This window comes from Lampetra planeri, chromosome 21 (genome assembly GCF_965212315.1).
Source record: "Lampetra planeri chromosome 21, kcLamPlan1.2.h2, whole genome shotgun sequence".
NCBI lineage: Eukaryota > Metazoa > Chordata > Hyperoartia > Petromyzontiformes > Petromyzontidae > Lampetra > Lampetra planeri.
The window spans coordinates 5,870,790-5,897,000 of record NC_136127.1 but is presented as its reverse complement, the minus strand read 5'-3'; the positions used below and the strand labels follow the sequence as shown (position 1 = coordinate 5,897,000).

Below are 26,211 nucleotides of genomic sequence, written 5' to 3'. Positions count from 1 at the left end.
ATCTTGGTACAGGAAGATGGCAGCGCGCGCGTCGAGTTGGACTCGGTCGCGTCGCGCTCGTGAGCCCGTCGAGGGGCGGTGGGGAGGGGGCGGTGGGGGGGGAGGGGTTACCGGGGGGGCGGGGCTTACCGTAGGGGGAGGAGTTACCGGGAGGGGGTTAGGGGGGGCGGGGCTTACTGTGGGGGGAGGGGTTACCGGGGGGGGGGGTTACCGGGGGGGTGGCAGTTTACCGTGGGGGGACGGGTTACCGGGGGGGGGGTGGGGCTTACCGTAGGGGGAGAGGTTACCGTTGGGGGGGAGGAGTTAGCGGAGGGTGGTGGTTTACCGTGGGGGGGGGGGGTGTAGTGGGGTGATTACCTTGGGGGCGGGGTGTGGTACCTCCCTTAGCAAGATGGCCGCTGCGGTTTCGTGCGCACTGTAAACGTGGTCACGGGGTGCTGGCAAGGGGGAGGATTGCCGAGTGATGTTGTACAGTTCGGGGTTCTACTCCCTCCTCACCACCGCAGCTTCTCGCCGCCGGACGCTACAGGAAGGGAGGAAGCTCACGAGGTACGAATTACGAACTTTAACTGCGCTTGGGTTCTGCAGTAATACGGAAAAACGTTGATTTCGTTAAAACCCACGTAGGTTTTTGTGCAGTACCGTGCTGGACAACGTCAACATGTACACACTGCCGATGTGCTGCGTTCTTCCCCGCCAAACATTCAGCGAGGAAACGAATCCGTTCAGTAAAAAACATGTAACTGCAGTGAAATAATTCTACTAACTCGAAATGTTGATTTAAAGCTTTCGTGACTGCATTAATTCATATTCTTGGTTCTTTCGGTAAAGTCACGTAGAAGGGAAATAATAAAATAATACAAATATTAAAATAACAATTCTCACAACGTTTCGACTGCAACACAAGCATTCATCACCAGGTGTGAAACCCACAGCAAGAAAATAAAAAAATGTTGATTGCTTGTGTTGCAGTCGAAACGTCGTGAGAATTTTTATTGTTTTATATTTTTATTTATTACTTTATTATTTCCCTTCTACGTGACTTTACCGAAAGAACCAAGAATACTACTAACTCGTTTCAGAAAAAATGCAGCGATAAATAAACAACAACACTGCAGGCAACTTTAAGACGCTGCGTGGGCCCCGACTGTCGCATACGAATGCTATTTTGACGATGCTAATCGCGATGATATAATGGAAATAGAATAAACAAAAAATACTTTAAAGTTGCTGCCAGCTGAGTAATTCGTGTCACTCACATAATTGTGGTTTGTTCCACGCTTTTTATTTTTTTATATTCCAGCGTCAGTGAAGCGACATCATCGGTGGCCGCCTCCTTGTGATCGCTTCCTCATCATTAACGATTCAAACTCGTGGCCGGAACATCACAGTTCAGGTGTGTATCATCAGCATCATCGTCGTCAATCCACTGCTGGATGTCCCTTACGAAGGCAACCTCCAAGCAGAAGCAATCTCTCTTACGGTTCTGTTATGCAATAAGTCAATACTGTTGTAAAACAATATTTGCCCGTGATCACGTCACCCGGAATGTGTCAGATCTTTGCAGCTAAGCAGGGTTAAAGCCCGGATAATAACGCTTCAGGTAGAGGGCAAGTGGCCCTCTGCCAGCACCAGTGTGGTGAAGTATGGTCAAACGACCTGCACGGCGTGGGAACGGCCCTCGTCCAGCAGTGGATTGACAAAAACGGGGCTGTGTGTGTGTGTGCAGTACACACACAGTACACACACACAGTACACACACAGTACACACACACAGTACACACACAGTACACACACAGTACACACGCAGTACACACACACAGTACACACACACGCAGTACACACACACGCAGTACACACACAGTACACACACACACAGTACACACACACAGTACACGCACACAGTGCACACACACGCAGTACACACAGTACACACACGCAGTACACGCACGCAGTACACACGCACACAGTACACACACAATACACACACGCAGTACACACACGCAGTACACACACAGTGTACACACACACGCAGTACACACAGTACACACAGTACACACGCAGTACACACACATTACACACACAGTACACGCAGTACACGCACGCAGTACACACAGCACGCACGCAGTACACACAGCACACACGCAGTACACACACACAGTACACACACGCAATGCACAACGTCCATCGGAAATGCGTCGTAAACGCTAAGATCGTGTGTGTGTCCGAACCTGTTCTGACCATCTCCTCGGTTGATTTACCCCCAAATAATTCACCCCCAAATAATTCACCCGGTGGGTTGTGTGAACATCAGCATTGGGAAGACAAAAGCGGCCGGGCGTGGTGTTGGTCACATTGGCCGCCCACTTTATATTGCGTGGCCATTCCTAATAGGTGCTCACTAACAGCGTTTGTTGCAACAATATGTAAGGCAATGGGGGGGGGGGGGGGCGCATGTTTTATTTTGAGCTTTGTGTTGTACCAACAATTCGGTGTAAGAGTACTGTACAGTATATGGGTGACTATCAGCGCTGTGACCTAGGTTCAATCCCTTATCGTGATGTACAGAGAACACCAATTGCAATGCCAACGTGGCTAACGTGTTGTTAATGTGTTCAATGAAATAGGATCGGTTTAGCATTAATTAAACATAGTAAGCAGTTCAGTCTTGATTTGAAGCTTTCGTGAACTGCAGGAATCCATACTCTGGTTCTTTCGGTAAAGTCACGGAGATATTATTTTCTATCTACGTGACTTTACCGAAAGAACCAGAGAGTATGGTAAGCAGTTGTTTTCTCGCCAAACGGCGAAATAGTTTGTCGTTCATAGATGGCAAATGATATCTCCCCAAATGGTACAAATTTAACCTTCATATGATAACCAGATCACCCGGTACACGTCCAATCTTTGTCAGATCTCAGAAGCAAAGCAGGATTGAGCCCTTATGGTGCTTGGAATGGTTAAAAGCATCCGAGCCAAGTTGTCATGGGATGCTTAGAGGTCAGTTCAGAAAAAAATATATTGTTGTACTGTACTTGTATGCTCTCACGTCTATGCTACCCACCTTTATGAACTTCTAATAACCAGCGTGAAGAATTGGTGATACAATCGCACAACTCGCAGTACTTGTGGAGGCCCCCATTCCGTAGGGGATTGGCATAAGGACTGTGCATTGACATTTAATTTTTTGAACTCCGAACGTCTTGCCTTACCACTTCATACTGGATACTTACAATGTTTGCATGTCAGGGACTTTCGGTTTCTGCACAGTTGCTCAATGCGGTAGAAATTATTTATTCTCATCATTGGAATCTTGTTCCAGAGTCGAACATAACAATCACGGTTAGTTAAATAAAACCTGGTGCTCATTTTACTGGTCTCTTAAATGGTGTTGAAGATGATTATGTAACTATAAGTGTGACCGGAGTTGGGATGTGAACTCTGAACCTCGGTATTGTGGGGGAATATACTTTGTAAACGAAGCTATATTTAGGCATACATGAGCAGCAGAGGTTGCAAACGGGTTTTGATTCCTTACCCGTACCCGGCCGCACCAGGGTCGCAAACGGGTACCCGTACCCGGCCATACCCGATTGCGACCTCTGGGATGAAGCCATGTTGCAGGCGCGGGTGGGTTGATTCTAGGAACTTGAATTGTGAGAAGAGACAAGACGTTGGGAAATGAGTGACAAACGGTGACTCACCAGTGACTCACGGCCTACCTGGACGCACCAGGGTCGCAAACGGGTACCCGTACCCGGCTGGGTACGAGTAGCCGGGTATCGGGTAGGGTACGGGTATCGGGTACCCGGTTGCGACCTCTGATGAGCAGTGACCTGTAGGCTTTTGTGTAGTACCTCGCCTAGGTCAACTCAGCCTAAAATAGCGTGATCAACATCAACACTGGAGACGTACCACTGGACGTGCGTCGTGCCGATTCAACTAGCCCATTCATTTCCTGGTTTGAATTGACATTGATATGTGCTTGCAAACACAACTTAATCCATTGAAGCAAGTGTGTAGATTGTCTTCTACTTATACATGCGTAAGTAGAACAGGTCTTACAGGATGATGACAACACAGAACGTGTATTTTGGCATAGCTGTGCCTTTTATGTAAAATATGTGTGAGCTGCACTGTTTAATTGCATAAAGAAATGACAAATAATTCGTAGTGAAGGCTTGCGATGTTTGCCCTATCTGGGACAAGCTTGAAAATTACTGGACTGTATAGCCCCAATATAGCTCTAATGGCCCAGCACAGATGTTTATTCATTATTCAAGCAGCTCAATTTTCCACATGAGGATTGGAAGAGCCACATTGCAGCTTATAAAATAATCCATTTAGCAGACAACAATGTCAACCCAAGGGGTCATCATGCATCACCAGTCAAATATGTGGTTTGTATAGTTTGTGAAGCTCATTAATCACAATTGCACAATATATGTTGTGCTGTATATGTTCTTTTCAGCCAAGAAACTGCTTCATACAAAATGAAATATATTTCATTTTGTGTGATGCTTATGTTTAATGCGTTGTATTTACTTCCACGTGGATGTACAGTTCTTAATTGGAGCACGATTTTCTTGCTTTTTTACTTGGGCGTGTTACCCATGAGCCACATCAGCTACAGTATATCATTTATTCCTACTCTGATGAGTTTCGATCGTCAGCTGGGTGTGTCCTACCTTTGTACACTTGTTGGAAGCAAACAATCAATGGTCTGCTGTGTTAGGTTGGCAGTTTGAGCCTACCTCGTGTGATGTAGCATGCTTGCCGCTGAGGAAGCAGATATGGATGTATGTTTTTGTTGAACTTCTTTCGCACCATATGTAGCCAATCGGAGGTGTGGATATCTGGGATTCTGTGTTTTGAGGATACACATGTTTTCATGTGTACATTAAAACTCTACAACATCATTATACTCTACACAAATAATTTGTGCACAGGTGCATGGTGGGTAGTCCCTGACACTGTAGTATGTCATATTGATGCCACCTGTCACTCTGCACTGAATTACATTTCGTCAGGTATTTTCTCAGTTAAATGTCAAGGAATAAGCCTGCAAGCTTACTCTGTTTTGACTCATGGGTGAGACATTTTTTCGAGGTACCTGTTTGTAAGTTCTGTATGTTTTTTATTCCAAATGGTTTATATTTGACCTGTTATGATGCTTTGATTGGATTATTAAACAATCCATGCAACTAATCATATAAAAATATATTATGTTCGATTAGTGTGTGTTGTATATGCATTTATGAACCTTTCAACCACCAGTGGTGCTTTAGAAACTAAAGTGTTAAAATCGGGATCCATGATCTTTAAAGTTCTGAAACTAGTACGGGGGCAATTTGCTACGTAACTAATTTAAACTCCGTTACAAACTGTGCCCTGTCTCGTCCTAAATCTGCAATCCCTTTTATCTCCCTGTGTTTCTAGGGACATTTTCTGCATACAAGTTTGTTGGCCACAAAGTGCCGAAATGTAATTTTCAAGACATCCCGAGAGCCATCGGCACGGCCTCTCACTCACACAATCTGAGTGTTGCGTGCAGGTAATAGATTGCTTCTAGATTTGAAGCTTTCGTGGCTGCAAAAATAAATAATAAAAATACTAATAATAGAAATAATATAATAATAGAAATAAAATAATAGATCACGACGTTTCGGGCGCAACACAAGCGTTCGTTATCAGGTGGGACAACCACAGCAATAAACAATTGCTGAAGTGGGCAAAAGAGTTGCTGTAACAAGATGCTATATAGGTAAGAGATGGGGGAGGAGCCAGGGAGGAGAGAAAAAATGAGAGAGAAGGAGAGAGACACACATATAGGCAGACCAAGGAGAGACCTCCTTCTCTATCTCTCTTCCCTGGCTCCTCCCCCGTCTCTTACCTATATAGCCTCTTGTTACAGCAGCTCTTTTGCCCACTTCAGCAATTGTTTCTTGCTGTGGTTGTCCCACCTGATGACGGACGCTTGTGTTGCGCCTGAAACGTCGTGATCTATTATTTTATTTCTATTATTATTTATTTTTTTTATTTTTTTTTACCTACGTGACTTTACCGAAAAAACCTAAGAGTAAGAGATCGCTTGTTTAGTGCACCAAGTTTTTTTTTTTTATCAACAAATGTTAAGCAGTGCACGGGCATTAATTTATTAAACCCATGTATTAGCATTATTAACAATGTAGCATTATAGGGCATAGGAAACTGCTTACTCGGTTCGAAGCTTTCGTGACTGCAGGAATTATTCTTTGGTTCTTTCGGTCGGCCTATGTGTGTGTCTCTTTCTGTTTGTCTCTGTGTGAGTCTCTCTGCTTGTGTGTCTGTCTGTGTGTCTATGTTTTGTCTCTCTCTCAAATTTAGCAATCTTTGGAGGATCGTAATCAACCAGGTGGGGTGTTGACTCTTGTGTTGGGCGACTCTCTCTGATGTATTGCATAATATTTTCAAGTTTACTATGTTTGTTTTCTCATTCATTTGTACCTGATGATGGTTGCTTGTGTTGCAATCGAAACGTCGTATTCTATTATTTAATTTAATTTCTTTCTACGTGACTTTACCGAAAGAACCAAAGAATGCTTACTCGGTCTTCTGTAATGAACTCGACCTCTCAGCTTTGCTGGCTCGGCATACGACATAATTCCCCTGAGCCAGCCTCGCCAACCACCGATCCCGTTTGATTATTTAATGCTTCGATCAATTGCATTGTTTCCCTTTAATCGCATCAACTGGCCAAGTGTACCGGCCACATGGCTGTTCCATGTGTTTGCGGCAGCCGTGCTGGGCGGCGCCGACCGTTGCTGGGGCTGGCGGTGATGCAGCGCGCCTCCCCTGTCGCCGCCGCCCCCCCGGCACTCACCGCGCCACGCCGCCGCATGCTGCTCGGGGTCTTCATCCTCCTCCTCGTCGACATCATATGGGTCGCCTCCTCTGAGCTCACCTGGGTACGGATGCGATGATGCAATGACGACGAGCGGCACTGGACCTGAAGTGGGCTAACTTGTCACAGTTGGCATGCCAATCTTTGTTTTTTCTCTCTATTACAGTGGGAAGTCTGACCGAGTGTCATGACTTTTCCAGGAGGGTCCTGCCACGTTTTCAAATTAGGGGGCAATAGCTGCGATGTAGATTCCAATTGCGTAAATTTTGCGGATCATTTTTCTAATTTGGCAAGTTTAGACCATGACGCCGGCACGCAGTGGCACTTACGCTCGTGAATGATGGTGTGGGATTTTTAACGTAAGTGTGAAGCAGATTACCTTTATTTTTATGGTCACTACGCCTGAAATATTAATCGGGGCGGACGCTGGATTAAAACAGTGAGCCTCTGCAACAAGCGGCGAATGTGTTATAGCTGGTCCATGTGTTATAGCTAGATTGCTTATGACCAAATCACCCGGGTTGCACCTGACTTTGTTAGATCTCAGAATCCAAGCAGTTTTGAACCTGGATAACGCTTGGTTGTGTGACTACCATGAATATTAGGTGTTGTAAACTGCAGGGCTATGTGTTGGACAAAAGACAGCGACAGTCCACTTGTTGTACCGTACTTCTTTGCTTCATTGTTTGTTGCCCTTGGCACTAACCTGCGCCACCATAACATTCACGGTGTAGAGGGGCCCTCATTCAGCAGTGGATTGCCAAAGGGATCTGTACATTACAGTTTATTGGTGTGAGAATTGCTTTTTCAGAATTTTGTTGTGTTGTCATTGAAGTACCACTGCAAATGTGTGTGTCTGTGTTTGTGGATCCGCAGTATGCTTTCCGCACATTTGAGAAGCCCTTTTTCAGTACATTTGCCAAGACTTCCATGTTTGTGGTCTACCTACTTGGGTTCCTGCTCTGGAAGCCATGGCGCCAGAAGTGCATGCAGGGGGTCTGCTTGGCACACAGCGTTCCGGTAATTTCCTACATGAACAGTGCGGCCCATTTATTTTTATTTTTTATTGCACTTTCAATGGCACTTTCACCACTCTGTTCCAAACTTTTACCATGTGTCAAAGACCTTTTGGGTCTGGTGGGTATTGATGGCTGGTAACTGCATAAATACTATGCTTATGCATGTTTTTATTTGTAGTGGCTGTTGATACAAAATTTAAAGAACTTTACTCATGTTCACTGCTACTCCTGCTGCTAATTTGTCTGTTGTTTTCTTTTTTAGTTTATTGAGACGGATGTTGGGTGCATCAGCACCAAAAGCCGCAGTGAAGCCAGCGCTAATTCCTTGTTGGTACGTGTGCGAGTGTGCTCTTTAATTGCACTTGTCCCAACAGCATGTGTAGGCTAACAGGGGCATCTTTGTTTTTCCAAGAAATTATGGAGCACGAATGGGGGTTATCCATTTCTAGACACCCTACAAAACTAATTTGGAGAAGGGATGAGTTTCAGATGTTTAAAAAACTACTTTTGGATTTTTAAGGATCATTTCAGGTCATGTACTCATGCAAGATGTCTTCTTGCGAACAATAGTAAGGTCATCTGATTCCATATCGGTAACGTCCCTTTTTGTTTTGTATCTACGTCCTGATATTTGGATTAATTCGGATATTGGGAGCACATCCCTCTTGAGAGAAATTATAGAGAAAACTACATTTTTATTCAAAGCTTCAATGTTGTATATTGATTCATTAGTTTAACATTCTCCTCTGTAAGATACGGAGCCATCGCTGTCACCATATTCATTCACCGCTTGAGCAGACAGGAAGAGGGTCATTATAAATCAGTGGCATATCTGTAAATGTTTCACGCTGTGGTTCTGTACTGCACATAATTGGTGCCGAGCAAAGAAAAAAGGTCCCAGTTTGATTGGGCTAAACATGGGGATAATTCCCTTTATACGCTTGAAACAAAGAATAAGACATTCTTGTACAGTATGTGTGAAGATGCATTATCATAAGCATTTAGACATAATAACCCATGACTGTTTTTTTGGCTCAAAAGATTGTTTTGCAGCAATTCCATCTTATCCAGTTCAATAAGGGTGTTCTGTAATCGTGTATGAATGCTCATGTGTGTCTGTGTGAGGATAGTTTAGTGGTCGCTTGTGCCTGCTAGGCGATATACATCTAGTTTATTGCTTATATCTCTCCTCTCCCTGTTGACCCTCATAGGGTGAACCACTGTACATGCCCGTGAATTTTAATGACTCCAGTGGAGAACAAAGCAGCAGCGTTGAGGGAAATGATACAGAAGATCCTGGTATGAAGAGAGAGGGCAAACATGCAATGCATACCCAAACATTTCCCTTTAATGCATCGAAATAAAGTGTAGCCAATTTTAACGGAACTTTTCTCTACCCTACTCGTATATATAACTCTAAACACATCATCGCAATATATTTAATCCCTCCCCTATTGCCGAAACTTTACTTCACTGTAACTTCCTTCATGTATGTCTATACGGTACCTGCATAACCATAACCACATGACTGCTTAACACCTACCCTAATACTGACACTGCTTCACTTTAACTGTGACACTATTTCTGTTCCCAACTATAAGAGCAACCATATCCTCAAAACACACTTACTTGACAGTAACATGAATACTCTACCTAACTATAATCACAACGTGTATACTCTACCAGACCATCACCCTAACCCTCACTTAACAATGCAATTGACCTTAACGCACTTTCACCTGAACATGACATTTATCCTCTGCCAAAATCTTAACCCTTGATATTTTGCTTATATATCTTTAATCAAGGATGCTACAATGCTGTCAGCGTTAGCACAATAGATTTGCGATCCAGAGGTCAAAGACAATGCAAATATAAGTGATTGTTTTGTTTGCATGTTCACCACAAGTACGTGTGGTTAATGCAGACTTGATTCCTTGCAAAAGGAATCTATTTGGTGTTTGAATATCTGTACACCTGTTTTATTGCCAGAAAGGGTAAAACCTATTCTTATTTTTTTATCCAGATGTTGCTGGTGTGTTTCTATCTCACAGCATAGCATTTTAACAATGGTGCATTTTCTTAAATCCCCCCCCCCCCCGCCCACCACCAGTCTATGTCCACCCAGCTGTATGAAAAATATCTGGCCTAGCATGGAAGAGCAGGCCAAATACTCTCTAGAGGAGCTCTTTTGAGCAAACTATTGCAAGGGTGCACCTTTACCTTATACCCTATACCTTACTTTTTACTCTGTACCTTAACTGTGACTAAGATGCCCACCTTAATCACAAACATTAAATCCAACTTCTGCAAGCAGGCGACGCCAAGAGGCCACGCGTGCGCTTCAGCAAGCTGACGGAGGTGCGGCAGCTGCCGTCGAGGGATGCGCTGGCTGCCAAGCTGTCGCGCATGTCCTACTGGGCCGGGAGAGACCACGAGGCGGCCATACGGGCCGCGGGCAAGCTTCCTGTGGGCCAGGTCGCCAAGATCAGCCTGCTGCTATGTTTTGTGGTGGGTCACAGAAGGTCCCTCCACTGGAGGAAGCTCCAGAAAGCCGTTAACGGAGGGAGTTTTCATCTACTCTTTCACGCTGACATTTAGTTGATTAACTAAATGTTGCATACCCATGTATATACAGCTTTGTGAACAGAGATGGCGGGAGGAGATTTAATATACTTGCGGATTGCTTAAAATGCCACGCTGTTAGAACTGGCAACCTCTTAATTGGAAGTTCATAGCGCTCCCCATTACACCAAGCAGCATATCTTTCTGTAAAGCAGTAGGAGAAATAAGGTCGCTTAATCTAATACATATATTATGGTTTGATAAAAGTACATGAGCAGCTCTTTGTCATACACTGCTGGTTGATAACCTCAAGTTGTGCACATCGTGGGGGTTATTTCACCATGCTTCACCACGCTGCCCAGTGTGCGTTGGTGAAGGTAGGGGTGTTTTTCTGCACCACCCTCCACTGCCCACCATATAGCTTTGCAGCATATAATAACCTGTTGCACGGTGGTCACCCATCCAAGCACTACATGCACACACGTGCTTAGCTTCTGGGATCTGAATATTCCAGTGTATTCCGGATGATTTGGTCATAGATTGAGTCACTTCATTTTTTCTTTGCCGAATTGGTTCACTTTTAATTGCTAATACCACACTCGTGCACTGTTTGTAGTAGTGTTCGAATTATAACTGTAAATGCAGGAACTTTGTCTCGTGTACTTAATTTAGACTCATTCACCGAATCCTTAATGTATTTATTTGAAACCATACGAGGGATAGTTTTATCCTGGTTGTGAGTAGGATACATGTTCTAGAAGGAATTGTACATCTTTATTTGTCTCATAAATGTTATTCATCAACTTGTAATCCAGTATATGGTACTTACGTGAATGAAACAGTGAATTGGAAACTGCGTAAGAGCGTGGCAACCAGAAGCCATTGACTGCTGATCTAAACTTGTTTTTGTTGCTTTCAGTTATAAAAAAAATAATGAAACTCTATCTCGACATTATTGTTGTTTCTGAAGTGTGTTATTTTGTCCTTTTAAATATATATTTAAATCTGGGGTGAAGAGTACATCGACTAAATATATCTTATTTTGGCACAAAATAGGAAAACATGCCCTCATGTGTGTACAGCCTAAATCTTGCTTTCATTCGTAAAGGTTTTGCGTACATAGGTGTGTATAAAACTTGCCCAAACCACTTATCATTGAAACATTCTTACTGATCTTTGTGTATTTAACAAAACAGTTAATTGTCAATGCAAGTTTATATTTTCCCAGCATCAGTTGCTATGCTTCATAAAACATGGTAGTGGATAACAAAATGAATAAAGCTGTGTTCCGACAGGTTGTAGCTTTCTGAGTATGTCTGTGTTTGCTCTTTTTTTGCAGTGGTTCATGGCCAATTTGTCCTTTCAAACAGCACTGGTAAAAACCCAGGTCGCCATTGTGAACATTCTCACCTCTACGTCTGGTAAATGCTTCAATCGCATATCCACATTTTTTAAAAGAGCATCTGAATAAGCAGTGCGCCAATTAGCAGAGCTCTATCAACAGGTCACAATGGATCTCATGTGCTAAATGTTAAGGTGTCTTGTTAAAAGAGATACAATGGCATTTTATGTGTGAAGGACGTTTATTAAACAAGTTATTCTGGTGATACTGCAAAGCCAGCAGTGCAGGAGCACTAAAAAACCCAACACATTCATCAACACAATAAGACTTTTTGAACAATGGCCATTTTACATTGCCTGAAACGTCGCCTCTTATATACCTTTCCTCAATGTTTTCACATCTCATATTGGGCTTAAAATGCAACAAAGATACCTTTTAAAACATGCATATGATATTAATATGGAGCTATGATATTAATACATCGACCTGGTTCATGACATGTATCGGGCCTGCCTTCTTTGAAGCCACCCAGGAATATTTGCATGGCTTGTCTGTGGGTGTGCTTGTGGAAACGGGGCGTTTTGGTGCATGTGCCTAGCTGAGGTTTTTTCTTATCGATGTGTAATTGTTGCCTGGATGTGTTTAGGTCTGTTCACGCTGGTCCTGGCTGGTGTGTTCCCCAGTAACAGCGGAGATCGCTTCACTCTCTCAAAACTGTTGGCCGTTGGCCTCAGGTATTGTCTTACACGTGCACACTGTTACATTGTGTTCGTACTCACAGAAGTGCCTCCAAAAGTATTAACCAGACCAACAAGGGGATCAAACCAACTGCGGGGGTGTTTTTGTGTGAGCAGTATTGGTGGCGAGGTGCTGGTGAGGGTGTCTCTCAGCACACAGCCAGGAGACAAACAAGAGCTTGGTGAGACATGCACACAACCCACACAGACACGACACAGACGAAGTTCCCAGTGTAGCCTTTAACAGAGTGTTTGAACAAGTGCTGTTAGCGGCACTGTGCGCCTAAATACATGAACGCCTGCAAAGTTAAACACCCAAACACACACACATACATCTGCATGCACTATTGTAAAACATCAAGCATGAATTTGCTACACACCCACATATATGTGTAGTGCTGTATTTAACGTGCATATTTCAGTGAGCCCTATGAGTACAAGCAAGGCGATAACAAGCCTTGACATGGAACACCATTGTTTATTTTAATACATAACATTTTCTATCGTAAGTCTATTTCAAAATCTGAGTGTCACTGTATCAGTTACAATTGTTTAAACTTAGTGGCACATTCCGTAGGTAATTCATAATTGTGAAAACATCTACAACTATCCTTTTGCCCGTCCAAGGATGGGTGTAAGCAGACCGCGACGTGATATTCATTGCATTAATTCATGTGCAGTTTGTAAGGGCGCGGTGACACAGACCTATTTCATTTTAAGGTTATAATCCCTTGTTCATCATGACGTCCTTTTTACTTTGATGTCTCAACAGCGTCACGGAGATCGCGTGACGTGAGGGTTCTGCCTTTGTAGTGAGGGCTGTAAGTTGACACCGAGGAGGGGGAGGAGGCGCCTCGCCCCCCCCCCATGTGGAGTGACGTCAGCCGCTAATTATTATTAATGAGGGGTGAGGGGGTGTCCATTTGGAGGACGTCACCTGCTCATGAATATTAATGAGGTGGGCTGGTCGATGTGGAGTGACGTCACGAGCATTCAGGACAGACATTCCTGGGTGATTATAGTAGGTATTATATAACAGGAGGCAAACTTTTTGTTGGATGTGTTCACGCATGTGCACGTGTACTCGTTTTCCTGTACCGTTTTGGCTCTGTGCAGGCTTCGTGTGCTCTTTGGCGGGCGCGGCACTCTACGCAGTGTACGTGGTGATTCTCAAGAGGCGGGTAGAGAGGGAGGACAAGGTGGACCTGCCCATGTTCCTTGGTAAGTTATGTACCCGACCTGCTACTGGTCGCGCTGTGGCGTAAAGAACAATGGATGATGCTGCATGTGTGTGAGATGAAGCTAGTTGTAATTACTGGCGAAACGTCGTACTCAGATTGCAAATATTGTGGCTTTGCTCTCCAACACACTGGTGTGCTGTATTAGTAAAGAATTTACATGTTCTGTATACATGACAAACTTTACTAATTAGGTGTGTCGGGCGGTGGCGGGTTTAACGACACATCTATATATTTACGCGATCTAACCCAAAAAAAAAACCTGTTATGGATATTGGTCGCAAAAGCCTACGTGTTAAACTGTATGTGTGAGTCGGGAGTGGTAGTGTAGCGGTTAGCGCGCCGCGCTACAAACCTGGCGACACGAGTTAAATTCCTGCACGTGGCAACCACCAATGATGATTATCTGAACTGGTTCTGAGCCTCCCCTAGGTCGACTCAATCTCAAATTAGTACCTGGTGCGGTGTGTAAGCATCGCCACTAGGAAGACAAAGGTGGCTGGGTGTGGTGCTGGCCACTCACCCCCTCGTGTGCTGTGCCAGCCCTCATAGGTGCTCGCTAACAACACTTGCCCCAATAGTCTAAGACTATATGGGGGATCTTTGTGTTGAGCAGTAGTGTGCCTTTATTAAAATATGCTTGACTCGTAATCTCTACTCCACTGCAATCACAGCAAATCTGCCAGCCAACATTTTTTGTGCATCTGCCAATCATCTCAAGTCAACCCATGGCACCTGGGTCTGTTCCCTGACCTCCTGCCAGCGGGCCTTCGACACTTCACGTGGCCTCAAAGTGCACCTAGCATGGCACAAGCGCCATAGTTACGTCACTATCACTTAGTGGTGAAGGGAGGTTGTTATAGTTGTGTGTAGAAGAACAGTTGCCTCATACACATGAAGTAATAAAACGTCAGTGATAGTGATAAGCACTGGACACGGGTTAAGCCACACGAGGCAGGGCAGGCTGTTTGACCTTGCAGATTAGAAATGCTAACGATACTGAGACTTTACCCCACAACAAGCGATTGTACCATTATCGATTCACCCCCAAAATAATGCCGAGTGGACCGGCAGTGGAAAACGTAAATTTCCCAACGTTTTTGTTGTGCTGACTTGGAGATGTAAATTAGCCAACACTGCTTCGTTGTGTCTGTGCGTGTTTGTGAATGTGCAGGCTTTTTGGGATTGTTCTGCATGCTGTTCTTTTGGCCGGCGTTCTTCCTGCTGCATTACACGGGGCTGGAGCCATTCGAGCTTCCTAGCCGCACAGTCTGGCTCTGCCTGCTGCTCAACGGCATTTTGGGCACTGCCATCACTGAGGCTCTCTGGCTCTGGTCAGTACAAACATCGCACACACACACACACGTGGTGCATTAATTGCACAGCAGGACACAGTGCATGGCGCATGTGTGACGTTAATTGAATGGATCTGGTTTTGCCTAATTAGGTAAACTTAAAAAAAAGATGACATACATTGATACTGTTTTATTAATGGAAGCATTAACGTCAGTTTATTTATTACTTGACCTTTTCCTTTCTTGAGACAACTTCTGTATGTATGTATGTTGACCTTATTTCACACCATACATCGGCATCCGTGTTAATTGGAGGTGCAGGGGAGGGACAACAAACTAAACACGAAAAGCAGTTTTCAATAAATTAGTTTTGTCTAGATTTAAAAGTCCATCGCTCCACAGTGGCTAATAGAGGTACAGTAAAACCTTGGATTGCGAGCATAATTCGTTCCGAAAACGTGTTTGTAATCCAAAGCACTCGTATATCAAAGCGAATTTCCCCATAATAAATCATGGAAAATCAGATGATTTGTTCCACAACCCAAAAATACTGTATTCATATAAAAATGATTAATACAAAATACCTTTTTTATATTTTTATTATTTAAATTTAATATAAAGTAATTACATTTATTAATTAAATTTAATCGTGGCTGGTGTGAGGGAGACGAGAGAGAGGAGAGGAGGAGGAGGGTTATTGTGTAGGACAACTTTCACTTGCAGTAGTTACTAAAGAACAGTCACTACACTTGGACACAAAATTTTAAAAATGCTTTACGCACACACTCGTGGTCACAACACTATAGTAAACAATATACGCTCGCACGAATGTTGACTGTACGAGTGAGGCACGCCGACTGAGACCGAGCATGGGAGATGATTACCCACAATCCCGCAGCGAGAGAGAGAAGAACCATTGGCTCAGTTGTGATCACGTGACGCTCAGCAGACAACGCGTATACTGTACATACTACAGTACTCGTATTGCAAGACCTCGCTCATTTATCAAATGAATATTTATTTAAAAATTTTGCTCGTCTTGCAAAACACTCGCGCAGACCAAGTTACTCGCAATCCAAGGTTTTACTGTACACGGGGGATCTGGCATTGATAATACCTCGTTTCACCTCTGAAACAAGTTAGACAGAGCTTGTTTGCACGTGTAAGTCTGTGCGACCGTTCATTCCTCCTTACATGTTGCGTGTGTGTGCTCCCACCATTCAGGGGCTGCTTCTTGACGTCATCGCTCATGGGAACTCTGGCGCTCAGCCTCACTGTACCCCTGGCTGTCTTAGCCGATATTTGCTTCAGGAAGGTGAGCCGTGGGTTTCACTGGGGTGGGTGCAAGGCGTTAGAACCTTAAAAGGAGATGCAAGAGAAGAGAGTTTATCTTGTACGTGTGTACGTAGGCTGTAAATCCTACGGTGTCTGCCACGAGTTTAAGGATCATTGCGCCCTCCAGTGACGTAATGCCGTAGACTTATGATATGTGAGTGAATTTGCATTGATGTCACTAGGGTGCTGTAATGTGTTTGACAGCCTGAAACACATAGCCTAGGAGCATAAGGTATATATGTGGGACAAGAGCTGTTTGATTTTTGTAATGAAGCTTACACATTGAGGGGGTGACATGGAAATGAATGTCTGCAGTTGATGTTAATCTATTTTAACTGTATATGTTACGTTACAAAAGTGAATATTGACTGAGTAAACTGGAAAGTTTAATGACTTGTTTCTTGAGATTACCTTGCATTTATTTACAAATGTGGAAATGGTATTTTTGAGTATATATATACGAAATCAGATTATACCTAATGAACACGGTGATACAAAAGGGGATGCGCAGGTAAGCAGACGCGCATCTGCCGGGTCTTTATTGATGTGCACTGACGAAGGGATCCACCCCATGTCCGTGCAGGTGCAGTTCACGTGGCTCTTCTTCCTGGGCTGCACACCCATCTTCCTGGCATTCGCGGCAGCGGCAACGCTCTGCCACTACAACAATTGGGACCCCGCCACAGTGGGCCTACGCCGCATCTTCGCCTTCCTGTGCCGGCGGCAGCGCATGCAGAGGTGCAGCTCTGACACACGGCAGTGCAAAGATGGTAGCTTCCCCGTGGCCCACTCTGTTAAGTGAGAAATCACGACAAATGGCATCAATGTGGCGACTGATCATCGATCTCCCCTTCTTCAGAGCGACAACTAAGCAGTGCAACATTCCCACATGTATTGACGCTCACTAATTTGCTGAAAACATGTATTTTTTTTCAAATTTTCTTGCTGTGGTTTTCACACCTGATGATGATTGCTTGTGTTGCAATCGAAACGTCGTGAGAATTTTATTGTTTTATATTTTTATTATTTTATTGTTTCCCTTCTACGTGACTTTACCGAAAGAACCAAGAATATGAAAACATGTATGTTGAACTTCTTTCACACCATACGTAGCCAACCGTGCTAATTGGAGGTAAATACATCTTCATATACAGATGACTGCAGGCCTTGGGCAATTGTTAGCGCTAGCTTACAGCCTGGCTGACATGCCACTTGCCTGTGGTTCTTCAGTCTTTGTGAGATCCAGTTGGTATGAATGATGCTATACAATACTAAACTTTCATTTTCACTTCAGTTTGGGTTTTGTACTTCCTGCTTTATTTTGTGGAAGATGCAATCCAGAAAATAAACAGCTCATCTTGTAGATGCGTGTCTAGGCTGTGTGTTCTTTGCTGTATGATACAAGCTAGAAATTTATTTCATGAAAAGGAAATACTTTAAAATTATGTCCTAGCAAGGTATTATGGCACTTGTGGAAATTCTATAGGTCAGCATGTTAGGCAAATTCCTCCCGAATGAGCAGTGTGCTCTCCCTCGCTCTCCTTCAGGTGAATGGAGAGCCGTTGAAATGAAAGAGGTTACTAAGGCCAATGTCTTCGATGTCAGCACATCACCATTTATTCCACATGCCATCGCAGCCGCTCATTGGAAATGGGTGCCCCTCTATATTGGTTCTCCTCAATTTACTTTTATTATGGAATTGCCAACGTCACTAGGGATGTCACAGGTGATGTCACTAGAGCACAATAATGGGAGTGCCTGACTATAATTTTAAAGTCTTTGTCATGGGACCTCCTTTGCCAGTACTAAAATATGAGAATAGGTTTTCCCCTTTTTTCTGGCAACGAAACAAGTGTTAGGATATTCTTGGTTCTTTCGATAAAGTCACGTAGAAGGGAAATAATAATTTTAGTATAATTATTTTATTATTTCCCTTCTACGTGACTTTACCGAAAGAAACAAGAATATGAATCCTTGCAGTCACGAAAGCTTTAAATCAAAAGTGTTAAGATGTTAAAACACCAAACTGAAACCTTTTACAAGGAATCATGTCTTCATTAGCCACGATACTTGTGGTCAGAATGCAAACAAAAAACACTAATAATATATGCATTTTCTTGGTTCTTTCGGTAAAGTCGCGTAGAAGGAAAATAATAAAAAAAGAATAAAAATAAAAAAAATAAAAAATTCTATTATTTTATTATTTTTATTCATATTATTTTATTATATTGTATTTTTTTTCCTTCTACGTGACTTTACCGAAAGAACCAAGAAAATGAATCCCTGCAGTCACGAAAGCTTTAAATCGAAATATATGCATTGCGCCTTGTTTTAAATCTCACCATTGGTGGTGTGTGTCTGTGCCCACAGGACGAGTGACCCCGAGCAGTGTGAGAGCCTCATCCCCCTGCAGACGGTGCCAGCGCCCGGAGGCAGCCGCGCATGACGCCAAGTGACGCTCAAACAATGCTGATACCTCACCCTAACACTCGCGCTGCAGCCACAACTCTCAACTTGGATGCAGAGCTGGTTCCGTGTTATGTTGGATGGGCGGATGGGCAGACGTGCGGGCGGGAGAGGACAAACCAAAAATATATTCCCTCCTCTTGAAGGACTGCTCCAGTAGCAAAAAATGCCAAATTATATATATAGATATAAATGTGCGCGTGTGTGTATATATCTACAGTATATAGAAAAATACTTTCAATCAAAGTGAGCGACTCGGTGCATTACCTTCTGATGAATAATATTCAGCAAGTTATTTATTTAACAATTTATGTAAACAATCGAGTCGAGCAGCAATAACTTCGTATATATAACATGGTAAATTAACCTGGAAATGCTGCTTTTTTTGCCAACTACGAATTAAAGTTGAGTGGTAAAACATTGCTGAAGAATTGAAGAACATTGACAGTTAAAAAAATAAAACATTCTTAGGCAAGTCTCAAAATACTATCGTTTTAAGCTTAGTGAAACAAGGTACAGTATTGTCACAATTTTTTCTGTTAAGTATAAGGGGTTTATTTTCATTAGTTTAGCTGGAGCAGCCTTTTAAGACCTGGTACACTGGAAAAGGAGAGCAAATGGTGCTTAATCTTTATGGTATATGTTAATATTTGTTTGCAGTGTCGAATGTCTTCCTGGAAATATAACTGCGAGATACATCAACAAAGAGCCTTTTCGATGTTTTAACAATAGATGTCTTAATTATTTTAAAGACTTCAATCTAGACTGCTTGATTTAAGCTGTGCAGACTTACCATATAATTGTCAACATGGCTTTTATTTTTATGTGAGGTGCTAATCTGGTTTTACTCTTATGAATATCTGTACAAGTAAATGTATACATCGATATATTAATACGCTGTGACTAGCACCCATTGTCACACTGGCATTTTAGAGTTTGCATTTGTTTTTGTAAGATGAAGTCGAATAACATCCTCAGGTTTAAATTTCGATTTAAAGCTTTCGTGACTGCAGGGATTCATCTTCTTGGTTCTTTCGGTAAAGTCACGTAGAAGGGAAATAATAAAATAACAAAAATAAGACATAATAAAATTATGCTGTCTTTCCGACAGACCTGTTCTCCACCTAAGGACGGCTACTTGCGTTGTGGCCGAAACGTCGTGAGAATTGTATTTTATTATGTTTTATTTTTGTTTTTTTATTATTTTCCTTCTACATGACTTTACAGAAAGAACCAAGAAGATCCTCAGGTTTGTAGTGTATAATACCACCACTGCCTGCAGGAGATGGCACAATTTCACGTGCATGTATTTACGATTCACACAACTGTTAAAACAACTGGGAAATGCGTTCATGTTAAGATGATTCAAGTACCTCCTGAGAAACTGAAGCCATGTTGATTACTGCGACAGCAGAGTCCAACGTGTTTTCTCTTTTTGTGAATAATTTTGCCAATGTAATAATATGCTACATTTGATGGTTGACATGCACTCGTTTTTATTTTTAAAAAGAACCATGGTATACTCTTGTACACCATAGTATTTTATGTAATTGTACTTTGTTCACAGTATACCATGGAACTTTTATATAACGAGGACTTATTGTTAAGGTTTACAGGTTTTTTTTTTTACATTTTATGGGAGCTCATTAAAGATGGTGATGTGCTTTGGCCTTTCACAATATATTCTTATAATGGGAATGTGTTTTTCAAGACTGCTTATCTCCTGATACTTTCGTGTTTCTAGAAATGTGGTGATATTTAATTAGTAGGTGGTGTATAGCTGAATGATGGGGTGCACACACGTTCAAAAGCTTCTGGCCCAATTTTACCAAAATTGTGCAATTATTTAAATTAAATCTGCATATCCTCACTCAACACAAAGGAATGTCGTTAACCTTTGAACTGCAAGCTGAATGGAATGTTGGGAAAACATGTTCTCGTCTGAGCACACGAGGAGTTTAGTAACTTAATGACTGAATATTTTCATTTGCTTTGTAAATATACTTCTTAAGGTGTTTAAGATGTCACTGAATGGTCAGCTTCTGCAAAAGCACAAGTCGGAATATTTGTTTGCTTATATCCACGATGCCTTGCTCATGCTGGTATGATCACAGCATTTGTAATATTCTGTGATCCACAATTTTTTAAGTTAAATAGCATTCACTGCACTTGGAATGAGAATTCAACGGTAAAATGAGCTAAAACCCAGTTATTTGATTAAATGTTCAACACAGAATGATGTTCTATAAGAACAGTCCTTTGTTGAATACAAATACTGTAAGATTACATGTAATTTAGATGATAACAAAACCAAGTTATTGCTGATTTTTAACCTAAAAAGTGATGTTGCTGCATTGCCTTAAATTCCTAAAATTCAGAAGTCATGTCATGAAATGTGACGACTATTGTAGGAGTATGCTGCTGTGAGACAATGTCCTGTTTACTTCCCCACTAACCCTGTGCTGCAACTTCATGGAAGATGCTTGTTGACCGTGAGTCTCAATCTGGACTTGCCTTGTACCAACCATGTGGTCTTATCCGATTAATAATGCACATGTTTCAGAAAGCAGTCTTTAACCGATTCACTGTAAAAGAGTGGGTTTAACAAGAGCTCTTATTTTCATCTCGGTGTGCACAGTTGGCAGCTCAACTAAGTTATAAAACTAGGAAAGTGGATGTATAAGATGTAACACGGTTTTAGATCACACTGGCCTGCCTTCCTGTCTTATGGAGACCACAAAATTGTTAACACGATTCATGAAAACTTATAATTGCTATTTTTAGGTATCTAGTTTCAGGAATGGATTGGTCTCAGTGTGCTGGCCCTGTAGCACAAATTAACAGCTATGGACTGGCTGTTATGATTATCGTTAAGGATAAACCAGTATATATTGCTGCTGTGTTGTATTGTTGCTTATTATCGGCCACAATTTTAAATGTAAATAGATGGTGTTACTTTGGGTTCATAATGCATGTGAAAATACAGAAGCTGTGTTTGCATTCTCTATTGTGCAGGCAATTAAGCCCAGTTGGTAATACATTACTAGATCAGGTATTTAAATATTACATCAGCATTGTAAGCAAGCTGGGTAGAAATGCTTATAATCCCCCCAAAGCTTCCAGTCTCTCCCAAAAACGGTATTTTACTAAGGTATTGGAATGTGCCATTTTTTTTATTAAATCTCACTACGTGTTGTTTTGATGCGTTTTTATACCTAATGGCCATCTTAGGCTTTGGACAATACCACTGAAAGTAAGCATACGCTGTTGGGGCATAACCATTGTGAGCAAACCGGTACACTGAAAGATGGGCACATTTAATGGTGTGTAGCATGTACATATTGAATACAGTATTGCACACGTTAACAAATGCACAAAACTGAAGTTCAAAGATTGAGTCACTGAGTTAGAAAAAAAAACGTTATTCGTTTTGCCCGGATGATGGTGGTAGCATCCATTGCTTTTTGTGATATGACTGCCAATATTGAAAGCCTGGCTAGAATTATCTGGCCTAATTACATTCCAGGGTTCTGGACTCGACCCTTAAGTCAGTGGTTTTCAATCTCCCTGTGCTCGCCCATAAATAATCAATGTTTTCAATTTCCAGTAACCACGTTTGTAAATTCGATATTTTATTATGGTTCTCAAACAAGAAAATCAAACATCACAGCAGCAGTCATTTAAACAATGTACTGTAACATTTTGCAAGGAATCCTTAATTTTTTTTCTCTCGAATGCAACATTGAAAATATTCTTGAAATGTGATTGCTTTATAACATTTAAAACCCTTGAACATTGCCCCTTTAGCAGAAAAGTATGCGTAATATAATCAAGAAGGTGCCTATAACAGTGGTAAACTGGACAAATGAGGCATACCTATTTCGTCATCTGCATACCCCAATGCCTCCAAGGTTTTTAATGAGCAATATCACCAGATACGTTCTTTTATAAGCATTATTCTAAGTGTACTTAGTGTTGAAATTTGTTTATCAGCACTTTCATAATATGCTCCTTTGTCAGTCCACTGCTGGATGAAGGCTTCCCCATGTTGTTGGTTATGGGGGTTGTTTGGCCATGGTTGAATCAAATATTACTTTGACACAAATGTATATGAAGCACAGCTGATGTTTTTCGGCAAGCTGATGTCACCAACTGGGCACCAACATTTTCCGATTGATATATATTGTAGGCCTAATTGTTACATTAAAATTTCAATGCATTGAATGATACATGAAAATCACATCAGTTTATAGACTGAAACATCTGTGTTGCACATTGGACAAACTATTTTGTGCTGGCAAAAAAGTGGCTAAAATATCTGAAAAATGGTAAGTAGTGCTTTGATTGCGTATACATGGGTTTATGTAAACCACTATGCAGTTTTCTGCTTGCTGTGTGCCTCGCCATTGGGGGATATGGTCACATGTACTCAATTTTCACCTGAACTTGACACTGGAGAATGTAACGATTCACTCCCCAACCCCACCAACAATGCAATTCATCTTGATAATTTGGGATCTTCAGTCAAGTATATTTTTATTATCTTGTCCATCTTAGTTCCAGCTCAATTATTTTGGTGTACTCTTCGCCTTAAAAAATAATTGGTATCTAATAACTACATTCTTTATATTTATTTTTAGTCAATTATTATAGATGCTCAATTCAATGCACGCACCTTAAAATTAAGACTTTACTTTAAGCTGTCACTGAATCGTTAGATGTTTAACCTCATCTAATAAAACTCAACCAAGAAAGTTAACCACCATCACAGTGGAAGACCATGGTTCTCAAGTGGCCGTTTTGGAAATAAAAAGATGATTTTGAAACTGCTGTTTTTAGTTATCCAGAAATTCATAATGAAAGAAATAAAATGGGAATTTATAAAAAAAATATATACAAATAAAAAATGAACATATGAACATGACTGTTTATTCTCCATTTAGACATTTTAAAAACCTGAAACCTTGTTTTACATTGTTGTCTGGGTTAGGAACTGCCTTGTGTTAATTTGTATAGGTTAATTAGTACCCTTGATTAATTTTGAAGATGTCTATTTTCTCATCCTTGCACTAATTTCAGGCATTATTTGCACTCCCATTTAAATTAAATGTATGCTTTGCAAGGGAAACCTGAGTATTCACAGATACACAGCCTTTTAAAATTCAATAATTTGCACAGGTAATATTCAAATGATGGATTCAAACTTACAGAGGCAAACTTTTCCAGTATGGTATATTAAGCCCACCTTACAAGCATGTGAATATTCTTTGGGTCTTTCGGTAAAGTCACTTAGATAGGTTCAAAGAAAATAACATTAAAACTACGACGTTTCGATCGCAACACAAGTGGTCATCATCAGGAAAAGGGGGTTATAGCCTCTAAAGGCAAACTGCTTATAAAGGTTTAAAAATGGGCGTAGCCCAAGTGTCAGCAGCATGGGTGGGCAGCTAATGTTAATGTAGGGGAAAACAACACGGGCAGTGGGTCTCCACTAATCAAAGGGCCGCCAGGCAAACATTGCACCTCGCTCCACACACCCACACTGCTGACGGAGGTTGCTGCTAGAGGTGATGGTAGTAGTGCGTAATGATGGTGCTGGTGGTGGGCTTCCACCAATTAAATGGCTACCAGGTCTAAAATGGAAACATTACAGCCAGTTATGACTTAAACTGGTTGATAACGTCCTTCCAGTGATTGCTGAGTTTGTACCCATCTTCTTGGTTGAAATTGTATCTGTCTAAACATGGATGGTTTCATGAACGAATCTTTGTTGATAGCTGGTGGGTTTACAAAGTACCTTCGTCTTAGAAAAATAAATTTCGTGTGAGCCCACCGCATTAAAGCAATAATCAGCCACGGCCGAGGTATTGGTCCTACCCTGTTTCAGATCTGCCTTATGTTCACGGACTCAGTCCGAGACATGTCGCTTAGTTTCCCCAATGTAACTACTGCAGAGGGAGCTTAGTTTGTAGACGCCGGGGTATTCCATGTCAGGGATCACATCCTCCACAGATGGGTCGTTACATTAAGCGACACATCTCGGACCGGGTCCGTAAACATAAGGCAGATCTGAAACACGGTAGGACCAATAACTCGGCCATGGCTGATTATTGCTTTAATGCGGTGGGCTCACGAAAATTATTTCTCTAAGACAAAGGTACTTTGCAAACCCACTGGCTATCAACAAAGATTCGTTCATGAAGCCATCCATATATACAGACATAGACACAATTTCAACCGAGAAGATGGGTACAAACTCAGCAATCACTGGAAGGATGTTATCAACCAGTTTAAGTCATAACTGGCTGTAATGTTTCCACTTTAGATCTGGTAGCCCTTTAATTGGTGGAAGCCCACCGCTCGGACCATCACTGTCCACTCCTACCATCACCACGAGCAGGAGCCCTTTATTGGTGGAAGCCCACCACCAGCACCATCATTACCCACTACTACCATCACCTCTAGCAGCAACCTCCACTGTCAACAGTGTGGGTGTGTGGAGCAAGGTGCAATGTTTGCCTGGCGGCCCTTTGATTGGTGGAGACCCATTGCCGGTGTCGTTTTCCCCTACATTAATATTAGTCGCCCCGCCCATGCTGCTGACACACTTGGGCTACCCCCATCTTTAAACCTTTATAAACAGTTTGCCTTTAGAGGCTAACCCCCTTTTCCTGATGATGACCGCTTGTGTTGCGATAGAAACGTCGTAGTTTTTTGTTATTTTATTTGAACCTATCTACGTGACTTTACTGAAAGACCCAAAGAATATGAATTGCTGCAGTCACGGAAGCTTTCAGTAAAGAAGCATGTGACTGTTTAGTAATTCCCTGTAGAAACCAACATCCTATATGAAAATCTAATCACCGACTCCCGTGTAAATTGTCCCTGGTGTCCAGCACTCTGCATACCAAGCCATCCGGCCACTGAGCTTGCATTGAAGGTCTTCGTTCATTTACCTTGTGTCAGGGTGTGCGAGCTTGTGCGAGAAGGGTCTGGTACGTTTGCAGGATCTCGGCCTCTTCCTGCAGGGTACTGTCCAAATAGTCTTCCTCATGCTCCGGGACATCTGCTGTCACCTCTTCCATTGCCTCGCGCTCACTGCGAGCTTCCTCTTCTGTCCTCACCCTTCCGTCTGAGCAAATACAAATGTCCCATTTAAGCCTGCAGACTGATGAGGTAAGTGCTTTCAATGTCAGCATGACACATGAGGTATAATCAGCACCACGACCATGAGAGCCTTTCAAGTGCTCATATAAAATTTAATCATGGCTAACTAAAGATGCAAGGAGCCCATGGAACCACTGGGACAAGAAGCGAGAGGTCCTGTGCCA

At 42.2% G+C, this 26,211-nt stretch overlaps 2 protein-coding genes across 5 annotated transcripts in view; one reads left to right on the top strand and one right to left on the bottom strand.

The window, feature by feature from the left end:
- The first annotated feature begins 448 nt into the window (after positions 1–448).
- LOC144724561 (solute carrier family 35 member F5-like) lies at positions 449–23,799 on the top strand. The gene is given in 17 exon segments (XM_078603829.1): positions 449–507; positions 509–549; positions 1,304–1,396; positions 5,440–5,554; positions 6,779–6,947; positions 7,760–7,903; positions 8,165–8,233; positions 9,114–9,201; positions 10,220–10,413; positions 11,807–11,888; positions 12,456–12,543; positions 12,664–12,728; positions 13,663–13,767; positions 14,959–15,118; positions 16,304–16,394; positions 16,998–17,152; positions 18,785–23,799. Coding segments are annotated over 17 exon segments (1,779 nt in total). The 5' UTR covers positions 449–463; the 3' UTR covers positions 18,861–23,799.
- Positions 11,806–26,211, bottom strand: part of NUB1 (negative regulator of ubiquitin like proteins 1) — a 35,052-nt gene continuing 20,646 nt past the window's right edge. For 2 of the 4 annotated variants that reach the window (XM_078603827.1, XM_078603828.1), the window contains exon 15: positions 22,492–26,012. In XM_078603827.1, coding sequence (XP_078459953.1) covers positions 25,843–26,012 — 170 coding nt within the window. In that variant the 3' untranslated portion in view covers positions 22,492–25,842. Of the gene's footprint in view, positions 17,206–22,491; positions 26,013–26,211 lie in introns of those variants that run through there. The other 2 variants (XR_013586514.1, XM_078603826.1) reach the window with 2 other exon arrangements.